The 20,328-nt window shown below is 37.2% G+C and overlaps 1 protein-coding gene across 1 annotated transcript in view; it reads left to right on the top strand.

Annotated features, from left to right (window-relative positions):
* Positions 1 to 13,453, top strand: part of PTPN21 (protein tyrosine phosphatase non-receptor type 21) — a gene marked incomplete at its 3' end in the record, with an annotated part of 41,634 nt that extends 28,181 nt beyond the window's left edge. Inside the window, exons 11-19 of the mRNA XM_082486016.1 lie at positions 545 to 605; positions 1,168 to 1,252; positions 3,409 to 4,874; positions 7,167 to 7,304; positions 9,624 to 9,845; positions 11,074 to 11,202; positions 11,520 to 11,754; positions 12,301 to 12,461; positions 13,325 to 13,453. Of these exons, the coding sequence (XP_082342142.1) occupies positions 545 to 605; positions 1,168 to 1,252; positions 3,409 to 4,874; positions 7,167 to 7,304; positions 9,624 to 9,845; positions 11,074 to 11,202; positions 11,520 to 11,754; positions 12,301 to 12,461; positions 13,325 to 13,453 (2,626 nt within the window). The remainder of the gene's footprint in view (positions 1 to 544; positions 606 to 1,167; positions 1,253 to 3,408; positions 4,875 to 7,166; positions 7,305 to 9,623; positions 9,846 to 11,073; positions 11,203 to 11,519; positions 11,755 to 12,300; positions 12,462 to 13,324) is intronic.
* Positions 13,454 to 20,328: the final 6,875 nt, after the last annotated feature.

Genomic DNA, 20,328 nt, shown 5'->3' with positions numbered 1-20,328 from the left:
GAACCTTACCTCCTGGAGGCAATCCAACATCTTATGAAAATTTGCTACTGTTAGCTTGAATGTTAGAACATATGAATACTCATGCAGTATAGTCGTGCTTTCCAGTTCCTGTAACATCTGTAACATGAAATTCTGTAAACAATTTTATGTCTGGTCTTGTAGAACAGGTAACTTACAGTATGAGATTTTATATGGGGTTCAAATCAGTAACTAGTCCCTGGTTACTCTGCTGCTTTTTCCGCCCTGCTGCAGTGTTTCAGGGACATCTCCTTTTTATGCCTCATAGAAAGAAGGCAGAAATAAGAAATAACTCAGAAATAACTGAGATATTTTGATCCTGGTTTTGTGATTCAGCTCATATTTTCTGCAATGGTGGTTTATGCACAGAGCTTTTTCCTTCCACAACTGTTGGGGAGGACTATTTAACACAAGGCTTGGCTCCAAGAGATTTAAAGTGATTTTTAACTAGGGAGCACTTTCCAAGATTTTAAATTGATCTTGGTGGTGTTAAGAATCATTTCTCACCATAACATTTCTTCTGTAGGCAAACCCAGCCTGTTACAGTGAATCCTGTTAGAAGGCGGTCTTCGTCCAGAATGTCTATGGTAAGGAGAACAAATAGTTTTATATTTGCATTTTTATGGATTTCAATTGACTTTGAATCAGACATTAGTTTCCTTCAGTGAAATAAAAGGAGCAGTGAAAAAGATGAGTCTGGTATGTGAGGAACTGTTTCTGACTTGCAGAAATGGTAATACCTGAATGAATATCAGAAACGTAATATTTGAGTAATGGAATTAAAATAATTGCAGTGAAAAATATTTTAAACACTTCTATTTTCAGTTTGGTTGCTCTTTCTCTAGGAGACTCATCTAGGAGTCTCTCCTAGGTGTCAGATGGCAAGATACAGTCTTGGGTTGCTGATGTGAGGTTTTGGTTTTGTTTCCTTCTTTTTTATTATTTCTTGTATGACCTCACAGCAGACACTTACATTGCAGATTTAGAGAAATAGTTTAAGACTAAGGCTTTGTATGTGTGTGTGTGTGTGTATTACACATTATATATTTTATATATCATATTATACATTATATATAAAAAAATCTTCAAGACTTATTTTTAAAATAAATCACTAGTTTTTAACTAACAATAAGATGCTTGCTTTCTTAGCCCAAGCCTCAGCCTTATATGATGCCTCCACCACCTCAGCTGCATTACAATGGTCATTATACTGAACCATATGCATCATCCCAAGGTAAGTTCTTTAAATCCAAGACCACACTACACAGCTTCAGAAGGTAAAAGCTATAATTTTAATTTATAGCAACTTCAGCTAGAGCTGAATAAATTCATAGGGTGAACATGGGATAGGTTTGTACTACAACACTCATTGAAGTGCTTGGTGCTACTCTAGGCATATAGGCTAATGTGAAATAGAATCATTTAGATTGGAAAAGACCTTTAAGATCAAGTCCAGCCATTAACCTAGCACTTACAAGTCCACCACTAAACCATGCCCCTAAGCGCCACATCTACATGTCTTTTAAATAGCTCCAGGGATGGTGACTCAGCCACTTCCCTGGGAAGCCTGTTCCAATGCTTGACAACCCTTTTGGTGAAGCAATTTTTCCTAATATCCAATCTAAACCTTCCCTGGTGCAACTTGTGTCCATTTACTTTTGTCCTTGTTACTTGGGAGAAGAGACCAGCCCCCACCTCACTACAACCTCCTTTCAGGTAGTTGAAGTGAATGATACCATCTCCCCTGAACCTCATTTTCTCCGGGTTAAACAACCCTAGTTCCCTCAGCTGCTTCTCCTCCATATTCTCTCCTGTGGGATATGAGCAAAGTTAGTTATGATATCATATACAGCAAATACTGGGGTGCCTTTTGTGAGTTTAAGCTGATCGTCATTTTTTTGATTCATGTACCAGACTGGTACATTATGGCATTGTGAGACCCTTGTCAACATTGATCTTAATAGCTACAAAGAGTAACTGAGCCCCCAGACAATTCAGACAATTAAAAAAATAAATACAAAATTATGAAACCCAGGATGCAGGAAGGAGAAGTTTCTCTCAGAGTTCACTAGACTACAAGGTGGTGGAGAATTCAAAGGCTAAGGAAGCCTGCAAGTTATGGAATTGGTATATACATGAAAAAAAAAAGTAAAGAAAAAAAACTAAGCAAACCCTAATTAGAATTCTCAAGGAATGCACACTCCTAATCTACGTGGTTTATAGTGGAGTTGTGGCTCCTTTCTCTCCTTTTTTTTTTTTTTTAATTGTTACACATTGTGTCTTTAATTAACAAAGTTGCTGCCCTGAAGGGCGTAATCTAATCTTTTGCAAAGTTGACTCAGTTTTGATAGTGACCATCCAGTCCTACAAGTCAGCTGGATAAAAAAATACTCTAAAAACTCACTGGTAAGGGAATAAGCACATTTTCTGTCTAAACAGAGGTGCACAAGTATTCATGAAGGTACAGGTATATGAAGTCGAATGTAGTTGAATTCTTTCCAGGATAGTGTTGGAATTATTGCTGGATACTTGTTACTGCACGTCTTATTTTTGAACAATTTTTTTCACAAAGAAAAGAGTGTTTGATTGTCTGCAAATTCATTATTGTAAGTGTGGCAATTATTTTGGTGAACCTGAAGAGTTAAATCATGAAAAGCATCTAAAGCAATAACTGAATTGTTCTCTTCTGGACCTTCACAAATTGTACCTCCAATGAAGTAATGGTTAAATTATTAAATGTATATCAGATGTTAGATCATTTTCTTTACCCATCAGAGTGGGCATATGTTAATATGCAAGCAATATATGGTGGTGGTTTAAACAGTCTCCAGAATTTCTGGGGAAAAGTTAATTTGATATTCAATTACTTATTTATTTTAAGGTACTATACCTATTTATGGTTGGGGGGGAGAAGAAGAGTGAGGGTTTTTTTGTTTGGTTGTTGTGGGGGTGCTTTTAGGTTTTTGGTGCTTTTTTGTTTGCTTCTTTTTCCTTGCTGTTTAAACTGGTCTCATTAGATTAGTCCAAACCCTGGTGTAGAAATTCTTTCTTTCAATTAGTGTGGTTTAAGATTGATATGAATTTTGTTTCACTTGGACTGAAACTTAGCAAACCTATCCCAAACAGAAGAAAGCCGTTCTTAAACTGAGACGTTTTCCAATTGGAATTAGCATCATCTAAATGAACTTAATAGGTTATTCTGGTATACATACGTTGGGTATCAAGAACAAAAAAGCTGGGGTGGTGGGTGATTTTTCCTTCCCATTTCAATACATAGCTAAGAATAACGGAGATTTTGAAAGTTCTCAAACATTGGTTAACTATGTCTTAATAAGGGTATCTGTGTTTGATATCTTAGACATAAAGATTGTTCTTAAACTTTACTTTCAGATAACCTCTTTGTGAGCAATCAGAATGGATACTACTGTCACTCTCAGACTAGCTTGGATAGAGCCCCTCATGACTACAGTGGTCGGATCCGCAATGGTAGTGTCTATAGTGCACATAGCACAAACTCCTTGAACAATCCACAGCATTACTTGCAGCCGTCCCCCATGTCCTCTAACCCAAGCATTACTGGAAGCGATGTCCTAAGAACTGATTATGTCCCATCACATAGACATAGTGCATTAATACCACCTTCTTATCGCCCCACACCAGACTATGAAACTGTGATGAGACAGCTCAACAGGGGAATGGTGCACACAGATAGGCAGAGTCATTCAATGAGAAATCTTAACATCAGCAATTCATATGCTTACAGCAGGCCTGATGCCTTAGTTTACAGTCAACCTGAAATACGAGAACATGCTCACTTTGCTTCCCCACAATCTAACCATTACCCATTTAACCTGAACTACAGTTTTCATAGCCAATCGCCCTATCCCTATCCGGCTGAAAAGCGCCCAGTTGTTGGGGCAGTCAGTGTGCCTGAGTTGACAAATGTGCAGCTCCAGGCTCAGGACTATCCAGCACCAAATATAATGAAGACCCAAGTCTATCGACCACCTCCCCCATACCCATACCCAAGACCTGCAAATAGTACTCCAGACCTTTCACGACATATCTACATTAGCAGCAGCAATCCAGATCTTATCACAAGGAGAGTGCACCACTCTGTCCAGACATTTCAGGAAGACAGCCTGCCTGTGGCACATTCTCTTCAGGAAGTCAGTGAACCTCTAACATCGGCACGCCATGCTCAGCTGCAGAAGAGGAACAGTATTGAAATAGCAGGCTTGACTCCCAGCTTTGAAGGAATAAGAATTAAAGAGAGGACCATGTCAGCTTCTGCAGCAGATGTGGCTCTTCCAAGAGTTATCTCAGAAGGGTCACAGCCCAACATTCTGGTGGAGAGAACAAAGCAAAAAGAAAGTGAGCAAGAAGAAAGCGTGAACTGTGATCATAAGAAAACTCTTTCAGATGCCACTATGCTGATTCACAGTAGTGAGGAAGAAGAAGAATTTGAAGAAGAAAACAAGGCTAGTACAAGTCTTTCTCCTCTCCCTGAAGATCAAACCCAACTTTCATCCGTTATGGGTGGTTATTCTCATGATTCAGTACTGAACTACCCTTATAGCTCTGTTGCTTCATCTGCTGGCCCTTTGCATATTCTTGAACCTAAATTACATATTACAGAGACAGAAAAGAGAATGAAAGATATGAGCCCTGTTCATTTACTAGTAGAAAGCCAGGTACAGAGAAGAGGGGAAGGACTGCTTACTCCATCTATGTCGGAATCTGACCTTACAACATCAGGGAGATACAGAGTAAGGAAAGATTCAGTAAAGAAGAGACCTGTGTCGGATCTTTTGTCTGGGAAGAAGAATATTGTGGAAGGCCTTCCCCCGCTAGGTGTAAGTGGATACTATTCCTCTTGTTTCAGGTTGTTCTGTAGCAGGAGTTTGTGGGGGTTTTGTTTGAGGTTTGGGGTTTTTTAAATCAACCTGAGGTGCTTTGAAAACGTGAATTAAAAGTTACCTTTATTTTTCTGTTTTCCTTGATTAACTTTGCTTAGCTATCTTTTATCCAGTTCTCTGCCATGTCTGAGTTCTGTTTTATAGTCCTCCCACACAAATCCAGCTCTGCAGCCCCCATCCATCCAATACACCTAACCTGGCTGGCAACTGTAGAATGAGTGAATTTAAAGTCAGTTCTAAATCCCAAATTCTGCCCTACCTATCCTTATCTGGAACAGGAGCAACTTTTTCTATTCCATTACCAGTTTTCTAATTTTCCTCTCACAGAAAAATTGGATTTAGCTGAAGGTTTACTTTTTTTGATCCGTTTGCTTTCTTTTTCTGACCTAAGAGGGAGACCTGACGCATTACACAATAAATTCTTTCCTTGTATTCTCTTCTTTCCTCCATCCCTTCCCCTTTTCATATCCTTTCCTTTTGCCTTCTCTTCAAGCTGTTTTTATCCCACTAAAGGTACTTCTTGCTTGCCATGTCTCTCCCTCCTACTCCACTCTTATGAAGCCATAAATAGTGAACAACTGCAAGTTTCTACACCTTCCCTGTAATTCCCACCTCATAGAAACATCAAGGTCTGTGTGGGACTGTTCAATTTCACTGGAGGTCCTTACCACTTATTTTGTTTTAAACTTTTGTTCAGTTTCATGTAGTCTGTGACATATTTCAGTTTTTAATGGAGGAAGAACATTTTAATATTATTTTGCCTATTAAAATTGGTTGGTTTTAATTTTGCCTGCCTGAGTTAGTGTCAAATAGTTTTCTGCACAAATTGAACTGCAGTGGAACTACTATATAATTTCTGCTCTAGTAACTGTTACAGCTGATGCTGCAAAAGCTAACCTATGCAAAAGCTGTTTATGTAAATAGTTACCACTCTCACAATTTTTTGTCTGTTAGACTTGCTATACATGTAGCTGAACACAATGAAATGAATCTTCATCAGCTTCAGCTCTTTTTATAATTGTACATGTTTTTCTGAATCTCCTTCCTCCTGTTTGTTATGTGGATATAGGGAAAAAAGGTGATACCTTTCTCCTTGTGTTCACATTTGGATAGTCACTTTGATCTCTAAAAGATACATTTTCAGACCTGACATGTCTACCAAAATCATACTCAGACTTTTCCTGCTGATAGCTATATAAATGTTCAAATCAACTTTTGAAATTAAATAGATATTAAAACTTTTTCACTGAAAGTGTTCAGTAAAATGCTGTCTAGCTCAGTAACATTTAAGAGTGCCATTGCATAATCAAGAATATTACCTTTCTGTATTCCATACTGACATGAATTTACTGGTAACAAAGCTGGGCCCTAGCAGTGTTTGCATATTTTGCTTTTCAATGAACTCCTACTCTTGTGTTTGTGTTCACTTCACTTTTAAATGTGGTCTCATCCTCTTAGCTTTGTCTTCCTATTCCTTACCACCATTTATCTTTTGAAAGCATTGATTATCATTCAAATAGCATATACACTCACATTTTCAGTGTATTTTTGTTCACAAACTTAGCAGCTACAGGAATGATGAAGTTTTTTCTTACATTTATTGAAAGAATAATTTGAATTTATTCCTTCATAAAAATTCCCCTTTAGTATTTTTCTCAAATAACAAATGGTAACTTCAATAATTTAGATTCAGGGCCTGGTTCAGGGCTCATATCTGTCTGCAGTTCTGTGTTCATCTTTTGTACGTGCAGTTTGTTGCAAACTTAAACAAACATTTAACTGTATCCAAATATCTGAAAGATATATGCTCATTGTTATGCCTGCTTTTAGGGAAGAAATGTCCTGTAAACTGGATAGTCTAGTAAGGAATAAGTTTTATGTGTTTTTAGGGTTGGGAAGTGATTTCAGTTCTGTCCAAGAATATTAATTATCCAGAGTTGTCACCTCACACCCTCAGTTATGATCTTTGAGGGAACAATATTTGTCATTCTCATGCAGTTTCATTAACCTGTCTGGAATGAAGACAGACTTGTGTTGTGTCCTTGGAGGAATGTAGTCCCACCACCCTAATCTCTCACTGCAGTGTTTATCAAAAAAAAAAAAAAGGTCAAAGCTGTTTGCAGAAGGGGTCAAAGAAGTATCCTTTGCTTAATTGAACTCATCTGGTTTCTGGTTTATAACTTCGTCAGGTATTTAAGAATATTTACAAGTTTTAGCTTTCTTTTGCAGGGTATGAAAAAGAATAAAAATGATGCAAAAAAAATAGGGCCTCTAAAGCTAGCTGCCCTAAATGGACTGGCTTTGACTAGAATGCCTCTGCCAGATGAGGGGAAGGAAGAATCAACAAGAGCAACTAATGATGAACGGGTAGGTTGAAGTTTTTTAGTGCTTGATTTCTCTTTTACACTAGTTATTTTTCAAAATGTGATACATACGCATGGTGCTTTGTGTTGACTTTAAAATGCTTCAGGTTCAAAGTAACTTAAATACTGAGAATAGAAACAAAATGAAGAATGAGACTTCTGATTGATAAGTCATTGCTAGAAGTATGGGCATAACTCAGATTTTTCTTTAATATTTTAGATGACAGTGATTCAGGTAGTAGTTTACCCTTTGAACATAAAGGAAACAAATTAACTGGTATCTACTAATGCATTTTTTGTGCCAAGTCTTTCTGTTTTCCCTCTTAATTTTGGGGGTTTCCAGACTGAAAATGTATGAAAATTAAAATTCCACGTGTGAGATTGAACTTAGTTGTAATTAGTAGTAATTAATACAATTTTTTACAATAAATTTTGTAGTTAAATTGTATTGCCAGGGTACAGCTTGTGCAGATTGTATTTATCTGTTTACCTCAGTTGGATCCCTGAAAATATAGATGGAACTTATGTGATCTGAAGAAATTTTAAATTCAGTAAAAGATCTCAGATCACTGAGAGGACATCAGGTTCTACAATTTGAGAATCATTCTTGGAGAAATATAAGACTCCATCTGCTTGTGTCAGGGTAAACAACATCAGTAAATATACTTCAGCCTGCCTCGTCTATCATTAAACAGGTACAGGAAAGTGAAATACAGTCAGTATCAAGCCTGTGAAGGCTATGTAGAACAGTGTTGTCATCACACATCTGACCAGGGAGCAACTCGATACACCGAGGTCTACGATGATTATTGTACATTCTGTGATCGGTGGTCTCTTAGGATCTGGTTCTGAGCATGGCTGGGCATCCTCAGCTGCAGACCCCCTCTAGCTCAATGTGTTGACAGTCACTGGGCAGGGATTAGAACCTAAAGGAACGATCCTGCTTTCACCAGCTGCAGTTTTAAGGAACAGGCCAAGAAAATTAATTGCAAGTCACACCACAGAAATTCAGTCTTGGATTTTGAAGGCCTGGAGTGAGACCCATAGGAGGGAGATTTGACTGTTCCATTTCAACACAGTTGAAGTTCTTTTTGAACTATATATACACTCCTTGTAGATGCTAAGGGACAAAAATTAACATTGTGTTATTGAGATACAGTTCTACATTTAGTACCTGTGTTGGTTATTTCCTCTTACTTACAGCCATCATCTTTTCCTGTATTTCCAGTCCAGGCTGCAAATTTTTTTAGAAGGCGACTTTGAAGTTTTTTCAATGCCTGCTTCATTGCTCAGCATTATGTTATTATGAGGGAATTTAGACTAAAGATAATAAAGGAGTTTGTACAGTTGATGTATTGTTGTGCAAATTGCATATGATTGAGGTTTTACCCTTTCCTCTGCAACATTTGGCGTTGCGGTTATTTGATACAAGACACTTTTCTGACCTGATACCATGGAGCAGTTGCTGTGAGAGGCTGGGGACATGTGACATAGATGAAATTTTCTGGCTGAAATCTTACATATTATTCCTCTAATTATTGTTGGCAAAGTTATGCTGAAATTCCAGAAGTGTCTTATGATTTAGAAGGAACTTGGTTTTGAAAGAATAAATCGCGGGGGGGTGGGGGGGACAAGCAGCAGCTTATTAAATAAAACAGGTTGAATTATACTAGTAGAAAAAATCCTGGGTTTATACCTCAGCTGCAGCCAGAGGTTCTAAAAGGCTTTGCTGCTGTATGCAAAGTTTAGTATCTTCAGTCTAAGAAAATGGAATACTGGTAGTGAATTATTAGCTCATTGACCAAGGCAAGTGTTTTGTTTTACATTTTTAGAATTTTTCTCCATCCAAATGACAAAGTTGGCTTAATTTTTTTTGGATTACAAGGTTAAAGGAGACCTTTGCAAATGATGTAATCTAATGTGCTATATGGAGCAGGAGGATTAATGAGTATTTCTTGTTCAACGGTATTTGAGGATTTTTGTAGTATAGCATAATTACCTGGTTTGGTCAAATATTTATTTCCCCAACTGGGTTGTCTTTATAGAAACTATGACATAATTTTTCTTTCATCAGTGGTATCCACAGTCTTTGTGACCTAATGAAGTGTAACAGGCTGCTTAGTTTTCATTTGAACAAAATTTCTGCTGGTTAGGGTTGCTTCTAATTTATTCTGGCATGTGTGTGAAAACATTAATAGCTGGAAAAGCATTGAAAAATTATGTCAGAGGAAAATACATACATTTTATACTTTGTGAATTCTCTGTTAAAATAAACTCTCCTTAGAACGTGACTTTGTATGGTTATCTGTGTTCTATTTTTCAGTGTAAATTTCTGGAACAACGGTTAGAGCAGGGGATGGTGTTTACTGAATATGAACGCATTCAGAAAAAAAGACTTATAGATGGTGAGTGCTCAATAGCTCGGCTTCCTGAAAATGCTGAAAGAAACCGGTTCCAGGATGTCCTTCCTTATGATGATACCAGAGTAGAGCTAGTCCCAACCAAAGAAAATAACACGGGTTACATCAATGCATCTCATATCAAGGTGAGAGAACTACTGTTGGAGAAGTATTTTCCAGTTTGTGTGGTAACTAAGTATGGATTTGGCTGTCAATTTTGGTTTGGTCAGATGAATGAGAATCCCTCCATCTCTCTCTCTTTCCTTTCTTCTGCAGAGGATTCTTTGGGGAGAGGAGGAACCTGTTTTGCCTCATTACCTAAAATAATGGAGGGTTAATTATTGGAGAGGTCTTCTGCATTTCCCTTCTGTATTGAATGACTGTCTTCTTTCTCTCTCTCTCTCATCTCTCTGTGGACTGGTGCTTACAGAATGGCATGTCCATTCTTCCTAGAATTAAGAAGGCATATAGCTTTATAACAAATTGGGATCCTTTGCAATGATTTTGATATTTTTGAACTGCAGTGTCAATCCTTATTATTTCTTCCTCTTCTGTACTCTTAGACTAGATCCACAACAGGCAGTAAGCTAGCTCCTAGCGTAAGCTTTTTTGGATGGTTAAAGGAACAGATGGAGCTAGGGGGAAATCTGCTCTTTCATAATCTTCAGTTGCCCCCTTTCTCCAGCCTTAGCTCTTTCAACTCTGTTTAAAAAAGTGAAGAAGTTACAGGGTGACCTCAAGAACCTTCAAGGCAGTTTGTTCATTTTCATTTACCTACTTACAGTGCAACTACAATTAGCTTCATGCTTTCTCTGAAAAGAGTTGAGATCATCAAAGCAGCAGCTGTAGTTGTGTTGCTGTCTTTTTTTTTAATAAATCTGTTTGTACACTGACATGGTACCATAGTTTCTATACTTCAGCTCATTCATAAATGTTGAGTAACTCTTCTGACCCTTCTCAAACAAGTAAGATAATATTTTTTGAGGAAACATTAGCTAATTCTGAATTTTTAGTGCATATATATAATATCATTTACAGCACCAGGGTATGAAAGCTTTTCTAAACTCAAATTGGCTAGAATACCTTACATTCATAAAAGAGAAGTACGATTTTATTTATTCACTTTTATATTATGCTTATGATGTAAAATGCATTTATTTAGCTATGTGCTTATACAGTTTTAAACATTGTATCTCTTCTGCATCTCTTCTGACAAGATGCAGCTAAAAAATGGGAGGTAGATATAGCTCACAATGGGCTCCTACTTCTGCAGTGTTGCTGTCTTTTCAGTTTTTACATCTTCAAATCCTTGACATAAGAATTGGGGAAAGAAAGTTTCAGTAATCACTAATCTAATGTCTTGTCTTTTTACAGATCTCTGTTGGTGGCATAGAGTGGGATTACATTGCTACGCAGGGCCCTTTGCAGAATACGTGTCAGGATTTCTGGCAGATGATCTGGGAACAAGGGATTGCCATCATAGCTATGGTGACGGCAGAGGAAGTGAGTATAAACTGAGTCAGGTTTCTCCCAGAAATTCTGCAATGATTTTGTTATGATCTGTTAGAAGAAGGGGATCTTTGCTCCGACGAAAAGACCAATGAAAGATAAATTTGTAGTGACCCCTTTGCTATTCTGTCTTGCTTTCCTTGGCAGAAAGATGTAAATTTGCAAACGCTTTCCACTGGAAATTTGGTTTACTCAGTGAGAAATCGTAACACTGTAGTAGTACCTAATAGAGGAGAGATATAGTTGTTACAGAACCATTAGTTGTATGAGTATTCTTATGCTTCTTGGTCAGCAAGTGTTTTACTTTTAAGGAAAGTGGGCGAGAAAAAAGCTTCAGATACTGGCCGCGTCTTGGTTCAAGACACAACACTGTAACATATGGAAGATTTAAGATTACCACACGATTCCGTACAGACTCAGGCTGCTATGCGACTACGGGTTTGAAGATTAAACATCTTCTCACAGGACAGGAGAGAACAGTTTGGCATCTGCAGTATACTGACTGGCCAGAGCATGGCTGTCCAGAGGATTTAAAGGGATTTCTCTGTAAGTTGAATTTAATAGCTTTGTTTTGGGTTTGTTTGGTTGTGGTTTTTTTAATGCCTCCTAAAATAGCTGCTATACGTGAATTAGCTTTTGATAAATATGCCAAGCATTCTGCTGTAAAAGGTTTCTTCACACCAGCAAGAGATACTGAATTACATTTTCGGCAGGAATATACCTGCCAATTTGTTAAAAAGTGACTGTTTATGTCTAAAGCCGAATATATAATTTACTAAAAGTTCATATAGATTAAAACATAATTGCATCACATACTACACATTTGAGTATGTTTCAGCAGTAGCAAGATGACCATGAGCCGCCTTTGGTGGGGAGTAGGGGAACAAGGCAAAGAAAGCCTTATGAAAATTAGATGATCTTTATTGATCTGTGTTGCTTTGGTTGGGATATGACTTGTGATGTCAGTGCATCATTTTTCTGTGGGATGTCATATGTTAATTTACTACTTTCTGGGGGTCGTACAGCAGAACAGCATGGGTTATGTGGCTTCATCTCCTAAATTTATTATTCTTATCTTGTTGAACTTACTAGCATACTTGGAAGAGATACAGTCAGTGCGGCGCCATACGAACAGCACTGCGGATCCTAAAAACTCTAATCCTCCTGTACTGGTACACTGCAGTGCAGGTGTAGGACGAACAGGAGTTGTCATACTGTCAGAGATCATGATCGCTTGCTTGGAACACAATGAGGTGATCTCTTTTTCTTTCTCTTGCTTTAAATAATGTTAGGTAGTGGAAGAGTAAATAACCTGCCTAATAAACATTTTATGGCTGTTCATCTGAGTTTTCTCAAGATGTGTCCTTTGGAAGAGCCCTTACAACTATGGTTGATAGAGCTCTTGGCAATTCAACAGAAGTTAATAATCTTCTAGAGTTGCCCACTTACACACTGGGTACTGGAATGCTCATTTGGATTCTTGACTCCATAAGATATTGAGTCACTGAGTGGAACAAGGTGTGCTTTAGGCTACTAAGCATATTTCAGGATTTCACCCTGACTTTACCACTTGTACTTCATGCTTTAGTTTTAGTGGATAATATTCAAGAACATGCTTTGCAGCCAGTTTCTGTGCTTGTTATTAAATATTTTGTTCCTAAGTGAGTGTATTTGCAGTATCAGCCTCAAGAGAGGGCAAAGCGATAGTTTAATAGAATAAAACCTGTTCCTATCAGCTTTTAGCGAGAAGTGAACAGCTGTAAAGTGTTTATTAATAATAGAGTATGCCAGCTGAGACTCAACAAACATTGTTTTGTTGTGCATCCCTGTAGTAACACTGTGACAGACTTTTGCAGCCATTAGAAGTGTGAAGACCCATACCCCATGAGACAGGCAAGTTTAACGTTATGCATCTTTCACAGATGAGGAGGTAGGCATGGTCAGTGGTGTAGTGCAGTCCATACTGCAGGCACAGGCAATGAATTATCAGAGCTGAAATTAGAGCATCTGATTCTGCCGCTAGATCACTAGTACTGCTCTGAACCTCCTGCTGAGAAAGTACAAGCCAGTCTCCTTGCTCACCAGTCACTTGTAATGGTTTATTCTCTTCCTCCAGATGCTGGACATCCCACGAGTGCTGGACAAGTTGAGGCAGCAGAGAATGATGATGGTGCAGACTCTTTCACAGTACACTTTCGTCTATGGAGTTCTCATTCAGTTTCTCAAAAGTTCTAGACTTATATAATCCCTGCCATTTCTGAAGGGACCCTGCAAGAGTTTACAGAAAGAAAATTACAGTTGTCCAGGCAGACCTGCTCTCACTGGTGTTTTCTTCATATGATTAATCACAGTTACCTTTTAGGGCTGGTGTCTAACTGTTAAATGCGAATCAGTGTAACGGTCGCTGCAAAGCAGGATCTTCACTGGGCTGAATTCTTCCCATGTTCAGCTGCAGTCATATTAGGGAATGATTTTACTTGTACCGGCCTGTAGTACTTGCATAGGTTCTTTAGGGTGGCGTTACTCTGGGCAAAATAGGTATCTTAAGGGATGGAAGTACATGGCACAATTTTACTAACATGTTTTAAAACATAATTGTTAACTGTGCGAAAGCTAAAATCTCTGGATGCACATGGGTGAGAAACCTGTTCCTTGGGAATGTCAAGGTCTCATGCAGTTTCATTTTGCTTTCAATTTTATATTTAGAACAACATATCTGTATTTTTTAAAATGAACTTTTGGTTTCCACTGGTTTACTCAGCAAAATCAGCAGCGCTTAGATATTTTAAGCTGTTGCTTTAAGGACAGATACTTTTATGTTCAGCATTTTTAATAAAAAAAAACACAAACCACCGAAATCCAAAACTTTTTAAACAGCATAATATTTTCAGGGAAGACTGCCAATGTTTGAACTAACTTTTCAGAAATCATGCAGAAAGTACTAGGGGAAGCTATTGGTAGTTAGTTGTAGTGCTGTGTAATAGTTCTGACAAGTGAAAGATGATGTTAACTGTTGATAACTTCCATTTGAGTAGAGGCATGTTTACCTGCAAAAAGCAGGGGGAAAGTATTCTAATTATTTACAAGGTCATTGGAAACAAATGAATGAGATAAAGTACATATTCAGTATTATTCATATATTTAGAGAACAGTTTGATTTTACTGGCTGAAATCAAAGTGGATGCAAATGTTTTAAGCACTTTTTTTTCTCTGTTATTTATGTAGTTAAACATAGAAACTATAATCATGCATTGTTTCATATGGTAATACACCATTACTAACCTGTTATTTTAGGAAGAGCCTTTTGAGTTGATGAAGTGAGAGAACCAAAATTGGAGTAAGAAGGTGCATAGTGGTGAAGCGGAAATGATCGTATGAAACATAATGGAGGAGGCGTGGCAGCTATGATTGCTAGCTTACAGAATGCAAAGATGACCATTAAAAATGTCAAAAAAGCCTTTAGAGCATTGGAAGTTTCTATAGAATCCTTCAGATTATTTTGTCAGTACTAGAACAGATTTTGTTAATGCTGTGCAGCGTTGCAGTGAAGAATATCTACAGAAGCTGTTTGAGAACACCTGAAGAATGTAAGAGCTCTTAGAGGTGACACTGGAGATGTGGGTATTTTTGTAGCTGTGTAGGTGGCTGAGGCAATGGCTGTGGCATGGACCTGAAGATGAGTCGTATCTTTGGTAGTTTCCATTTTTTTCCTATGGGTCTGGTTTAATGACAGTATCCCTAAATAATCCTCTGTCTGTGGTTTTTAAATGGGGACAGTGTGGTTTTACCTGCCTTTTCAAGTATTTTGAGATGCTGAATTGAAAATCTGTGTTCAAAAGTGAGCTATTTGTCAATAGCTAGTTTAATTTCAAGAAAGCCCTATGCTAGACCAGTCTGCAGGCATGTTTAAGTGTCCATTTCCCTTGGTACCTGCTTAGTGAAATGAAATGAGACTGAAAGTAATTTTTATCACTGGTGAAATTATGTTATTTTTCTGAGCTGTAATAAGGGTTTGGAAACTATTATGAATAATTAAAACCCCTTCAAAAACAATAATTGTCTCCCAAAACATTAATTAAAAATAATAAGTAGGTTGCCTCAATTTCCTCTGTAATAAGCTACTTCCACAAAGAAAAACACCTGGTCCAAATGACATTGTGCTAAAATGTCATTCTATACAAAATGTATTACTTTAAAGTACAAAATGTATTACTTTAAAGTACACTGTATTAATCTAGTGCATTTGGTCTGCTTTCAGGCAGTCTGAATTGTTCTACTGTCAGTAAAAGTAAGATTGAATATTTCAGGTGGGGGAAAAAATTGTTCTTTTTGTAACTATAAAATACCTAGGAAGTATTAACTGCCAATTGTAAAAATGGAAGTCCAAACCAATTTGACATATCTGTGTTAACAGAAGTATTGAAAGAAACAAATATACTTAGCTGTTTGTGTAATGCTGTGTTTTAAAAACATTGCTGGTTTTTGCCCCAGATCACTTCTATCTTCAGAAGTATTTTTGAATGGGAATGTGTGCTCTAAAATGTAGCTTGTACCATTTCCGTTTCTGAACTTTGGACTGTGATCTTCATAACCTGATACATGCAGCTTTTAATGAACTTATATACACCCACAACTTCAAGCAGCAATTTTTAGCTGTTCGTCAGTTACTGGGACAGAATAACAGCTGTGAGGCATTAAAAGGAACAGTTAAAACACGCAATTTAATCCAAAATTTATGGGATTATCTGAGGTGAGTGAGATGTGTGTCTTTTGGCTTTCTTTTCTGTTTTGCTGAAAGAGGTATTCACTTTTAGAGGCAATTGCTCTCTAGTCTGGTAGTCACATCTTGATTTATTTTTTTAAGCATAACATTGCTACCTCCTCCTCTTCAGCTTTCAGTTCTGTCCATCAGCAGTCCATTTTTGGATTAATAGACTCGACCTTAATTGTCTTGACTTTGTGTGAATTTTTCTACTGAAGATAGCAGGATTGCTTTTGTATGTAAGCATGTGTCTCCAAGTGAGCATTGAAAATGAGCAGTTTCTCTTCTAAAGATACCAAATGAAAACAAACTTCACAACATCCTGTAACAAATTTAATTTTAAAACCGTCATTTAGATTTTCAGTTAACTTTTAAAAGAAAATTCAGTTTTTAGCACTTTGTTCTGAACTTTGAAAAGGGATGTTTTTTTAACATGTAGTTGCACTGAGTGCTTCATGAAGTGTTGGACATTATAAGAACATCCACTGTCTAAATCCAGTCACAGTGAAAGTTGGATGTGGATTTATTTGTCAGAAGCTTAAAATTCCATTATAATCCTGCCCATTTTGCCAAATGTGCTTCTGCTTTTATGGGGACGAAACCAGATTATTATGCAAGATTTGAACTGACATTTATTAGTAAGAAATGTTGTTTGAAGACATTCTTGCCGTAAATTACAAAGATGATGCTGATCTCTAGGGATGTCAGAGCTCTCAGGGATAAATAAAGGTGCTATATACTGTAAAGAGGCAAATTTGACTGTCTTTTGTGGGCTAGGTGGAAAATGCTTTTTAGGATCCAATTCTATGGAGAAGAACCCACAAATTATAGAAAGGGCTTCTGCACATTTCATTTCTTTCTTGGTTGCTCTGATGAGAGAGTTTTTGGCCGGTGAATCTTGGTCTTCTTGGGCTAGTAGCCCTTCTCTAAGAACAGAAGTCAGAGCCCTGTTTGATGAAAAGATGTCACTGGATTAGCTGTAGGCTGCAACTCACTCCTCGCCCTGTTCTGTGAGGGAGAAGCTCCATGGTACACAGAGGAGTTTTACACAGCTTTTTTGCAGCTTGCACAGCAGTCCTCTCTTTTTTCTGCTGTCCCCCATGAACAGCAGGAAAAGTTTTATGCCTTAGTATTGCTCTTTTTGGGGTACCTTTTGTGCAAGTGAAGAGTAAAAACTACAAGTGCAGGGTGCTATGGTTTACATCTAGAAATATGTTTAATTCAAAGTAGGTGAGCAAGGCAGAGTTCCTATAATTTCTGTGGATGAAAAGCTGCTCTAAGTTATCATCAACTTTTAGAAAAAAAAGTGAAGTAATAACAAAAGTAAAATAAATGTGTACTAAAATGGAAAAAATTCTTGGCATTTTAAGAAATGTATTTTTGGCTCCTTTTGTAATCCTATGTATCTTTTTTTGAAGTAGATGACATTTGGAGCAATTTTCTCCAAAAATAGCTTCTTAAATTTAATAAGTAAGACTACCTGAGGCTGCTGCTACATTTTTGTTGTTGGAGCAGCTGTTAAAGTTGAGTGGCTCATAGATTTCAATGGCCTCTGGACCAAACTTGGGAACTGCAGGGTTGTTTATCATACAAGCTAGCTGTGTAGTGAGACCTCATTTTTAATATCAGTAGCATTACTAAAACCCTGGACTTAAAAATAGTGAACTCATTACTATATTTCAATAGCTAGTTAAATTATTAATTTAAAAGAAGCAACACTTCAATTGCTAAGAACTCTGTGCTTTAACGTTTAGGGTTTGGAGGTTTTTTTGCAATACTGCAAAGTCACGCAAAGCCAGAGTCCAGTCCTACAAGATGTAAAATTCCTGCAGTGCTTCCTGATATTGTAGGAATTAAAATGGGCTTATTGCCAATGAAAGCTTGAGCCCTTAAAGCATGAATAATCACGTCTGCTTTAAATTTAAATACAGATTACAAGAATTAACCAAAAAGAATGCAGCAGGAATGTGCATACATGAAGCTACAGCATTCAAAGTAAAAGTAGCTGAGAGAGTTCAGAAGAAATTCTCTTGTGAAAGTACAAAATGTTGGAAGCAGAGAGTGAGGATTTGAGGCATGGCTGAAGGCATTTGGAGGAGGATTTGGAACATTTTGTATCCACAGTAGAGCTGCTAGAAAGGTTTGATTCATATGGTATGTTTTTCATGGCATGGTAGGGTAAGTGAATGTGTAGTCATAGGTGTTATTTTTACTGGCTTTTTAAAATGTGATTTTTGAAACTCCAAATATTTTTTTCAGAGGCTGTGTTATTTTTACATAACCTTTCCAAATGTATTTAATGCAATCTGTCAGCTCAGTTTCTGTTTACTTATTAAAGGTTGGACTTTTTCAAACCATGGTCTCTGGTTTTACACATGCAAAATGCAGGGGGAATAGGCATACGTGCAGTTTTGGAGTGATAATTTCTAATGGATGCAGGTGAGATGATTTGAAAGTCTAAATACTCTAGGAATGCAGCCAGGTGTTTACAGTAGGTGTGAACTGCACCAGGTTAAGGCTGGGCTGAAAATCAGGCCCTTGAAATGTGGAATTTAACACATGCATAGAAATTGTGTTGCAATGCAGCATTTGCAATGCAGTGATATTAAAATAATACAATATTGTGCTAAGGTAAGGGAAGAAATCTTAAACTTTTAACAGCTGTTGCAGACATGTCTGTAAAAAAAAAAAAAAATCTTAGTAAGATCCTGTTGGGGACCAGCTAACTTGGTGCATTCTGTTGGCATCACATATGTTATTTTAAGGTCTACAGGGGCTGAAAAAAACCCCAGGATTTGTTAACTTCAAAGCACATTTCAAAAAGCAGTTGCTAAATGGTCTTTCTTTTCTTTGCTATTTTCCACATGATGCTGCATTCAGTGGTGAAGAATAACCTCCAGTGTATTTGTTCTTTAGAAGTCTGTTCTTCAGCTCTAAGTAGGGAAGGAAGATAGAAATCAAGTGCAAAGAATCTAATGAATAGAGTTTACAACAGATCCAGCCTGTGGCAAGTTAGAGAGCAAGTCTGTAGATACTGTAATGTTATTTTGGTTCAGATATGCGTCAATCCAAACTACCAAATTCTTTATTTCATGAGCAGTTTCAGAAGGTGCCTAACTTTTATAAAGGGAATTTAAATGCTGTTTTTCCATTTGGAAATATTTAGGTAAAATTAGAAGACTCTTAAAATACTTTAAAAACTTCGCAAATACCGTTAACTTTTAGAATGATAGAAAACTTGATGAGGAAAAACCATGTAAAATCCTCCAGTCTGTCACCTTGCTAATCCTGGATAATTCCGACAGACAAGGTGTATATGCTCTTTACAAAGATACTTTCTTAAATTGCTTTGAAATACCCAACATATCTGTCCTCTGTATGGCTGAGTTGGGGGGACTTGGATGGAGACTTCAGAGGCTTGATCTAGCAAATCAGTAAGTATGTACGCTCCTGCGCATTGCTGAAATCTCTTCATTCAGTTAAAGCAAATAGGTGTTTGAAGTCCTTTCAGCAGTTTTGTAGGATTGAGTCTGTAATGTCAGAGGAATGCAGGCTCTGGCTTCATTTTCATTTGAGCCAGCATGCAAGGATTTAAATGGGACTTTGTTTAAACAGTAGCAAACATGAAGTATTATTTTCTAGTACTAAGCTAGTGGTTAACATATCTCTTTTTGCTGTCTTGCCACCAATACTGTAAAAATGTATAATCAAAGCAGCTTTAATTCTTGTAAAACTGAAATTGGTTTGTAAAACAATGTACAAATTGTGTTTCATAGACAGAAAAGCTTGTATTACTGAATGTAATATATGTGAAATGAATATATTATAGTCTATTTTTGCCATGGAAATAAATATTTGAAGCAACTATGAGTTTTTATTGTTTCATTATTAAAAGAAAAATCAGAGAACTTAGTTTTCATGTGTAGTCCTAAGTTGGGTCTTTACCTTCTGTACATCGAGATGCTATTCCTCTTCTAAAGCGCTGCAAGTACTGTCTTGAATCTCAGTACAAAGATGAAATTTGCATTGTCAAATTCTAATAGCTGTCATCTTTGTGGCAGGAAAGTCTTGCGCCTGCTGCCCTATCATTAGTCTTTTTTAATGCTTTGCATTTTCTAAAGCTATTTTTGGTATTGAACATTCAATTTCCCCATAACCTTCAAGTGGAGGAGAGGTAAGAACATTTTGAAAGTTGAAAAACCCTTTCCAAGAGCATGTGAGAAAGGAAGGAGTTGATTGTATACTTACTATCATTGGAGCTGCTACCAATAACTAACACTGAAGTTTTTCTTCATTTTATAATTGACATGTAGTCAAAAAGGGAGGTGGTGCAAAAGGCTTGCTGTGTAACACCTGGT

This window comes from Vanellus vanellus (assembly GCF_965231255.1).
Source record: "Vanellus vanellus genome assembly, chromosome: 6".
Taxonomy (NCBI): Eukaryota; Metazoa; Chordata; class Aves; order Charadriiformes; family Charadriidae; genus Vanellus; species Vanellus vanellus.
Note: the sequence above shows the minus strand (reverse complement) of the source record. Positions and strands in the feature narration are given on the sequence as shown.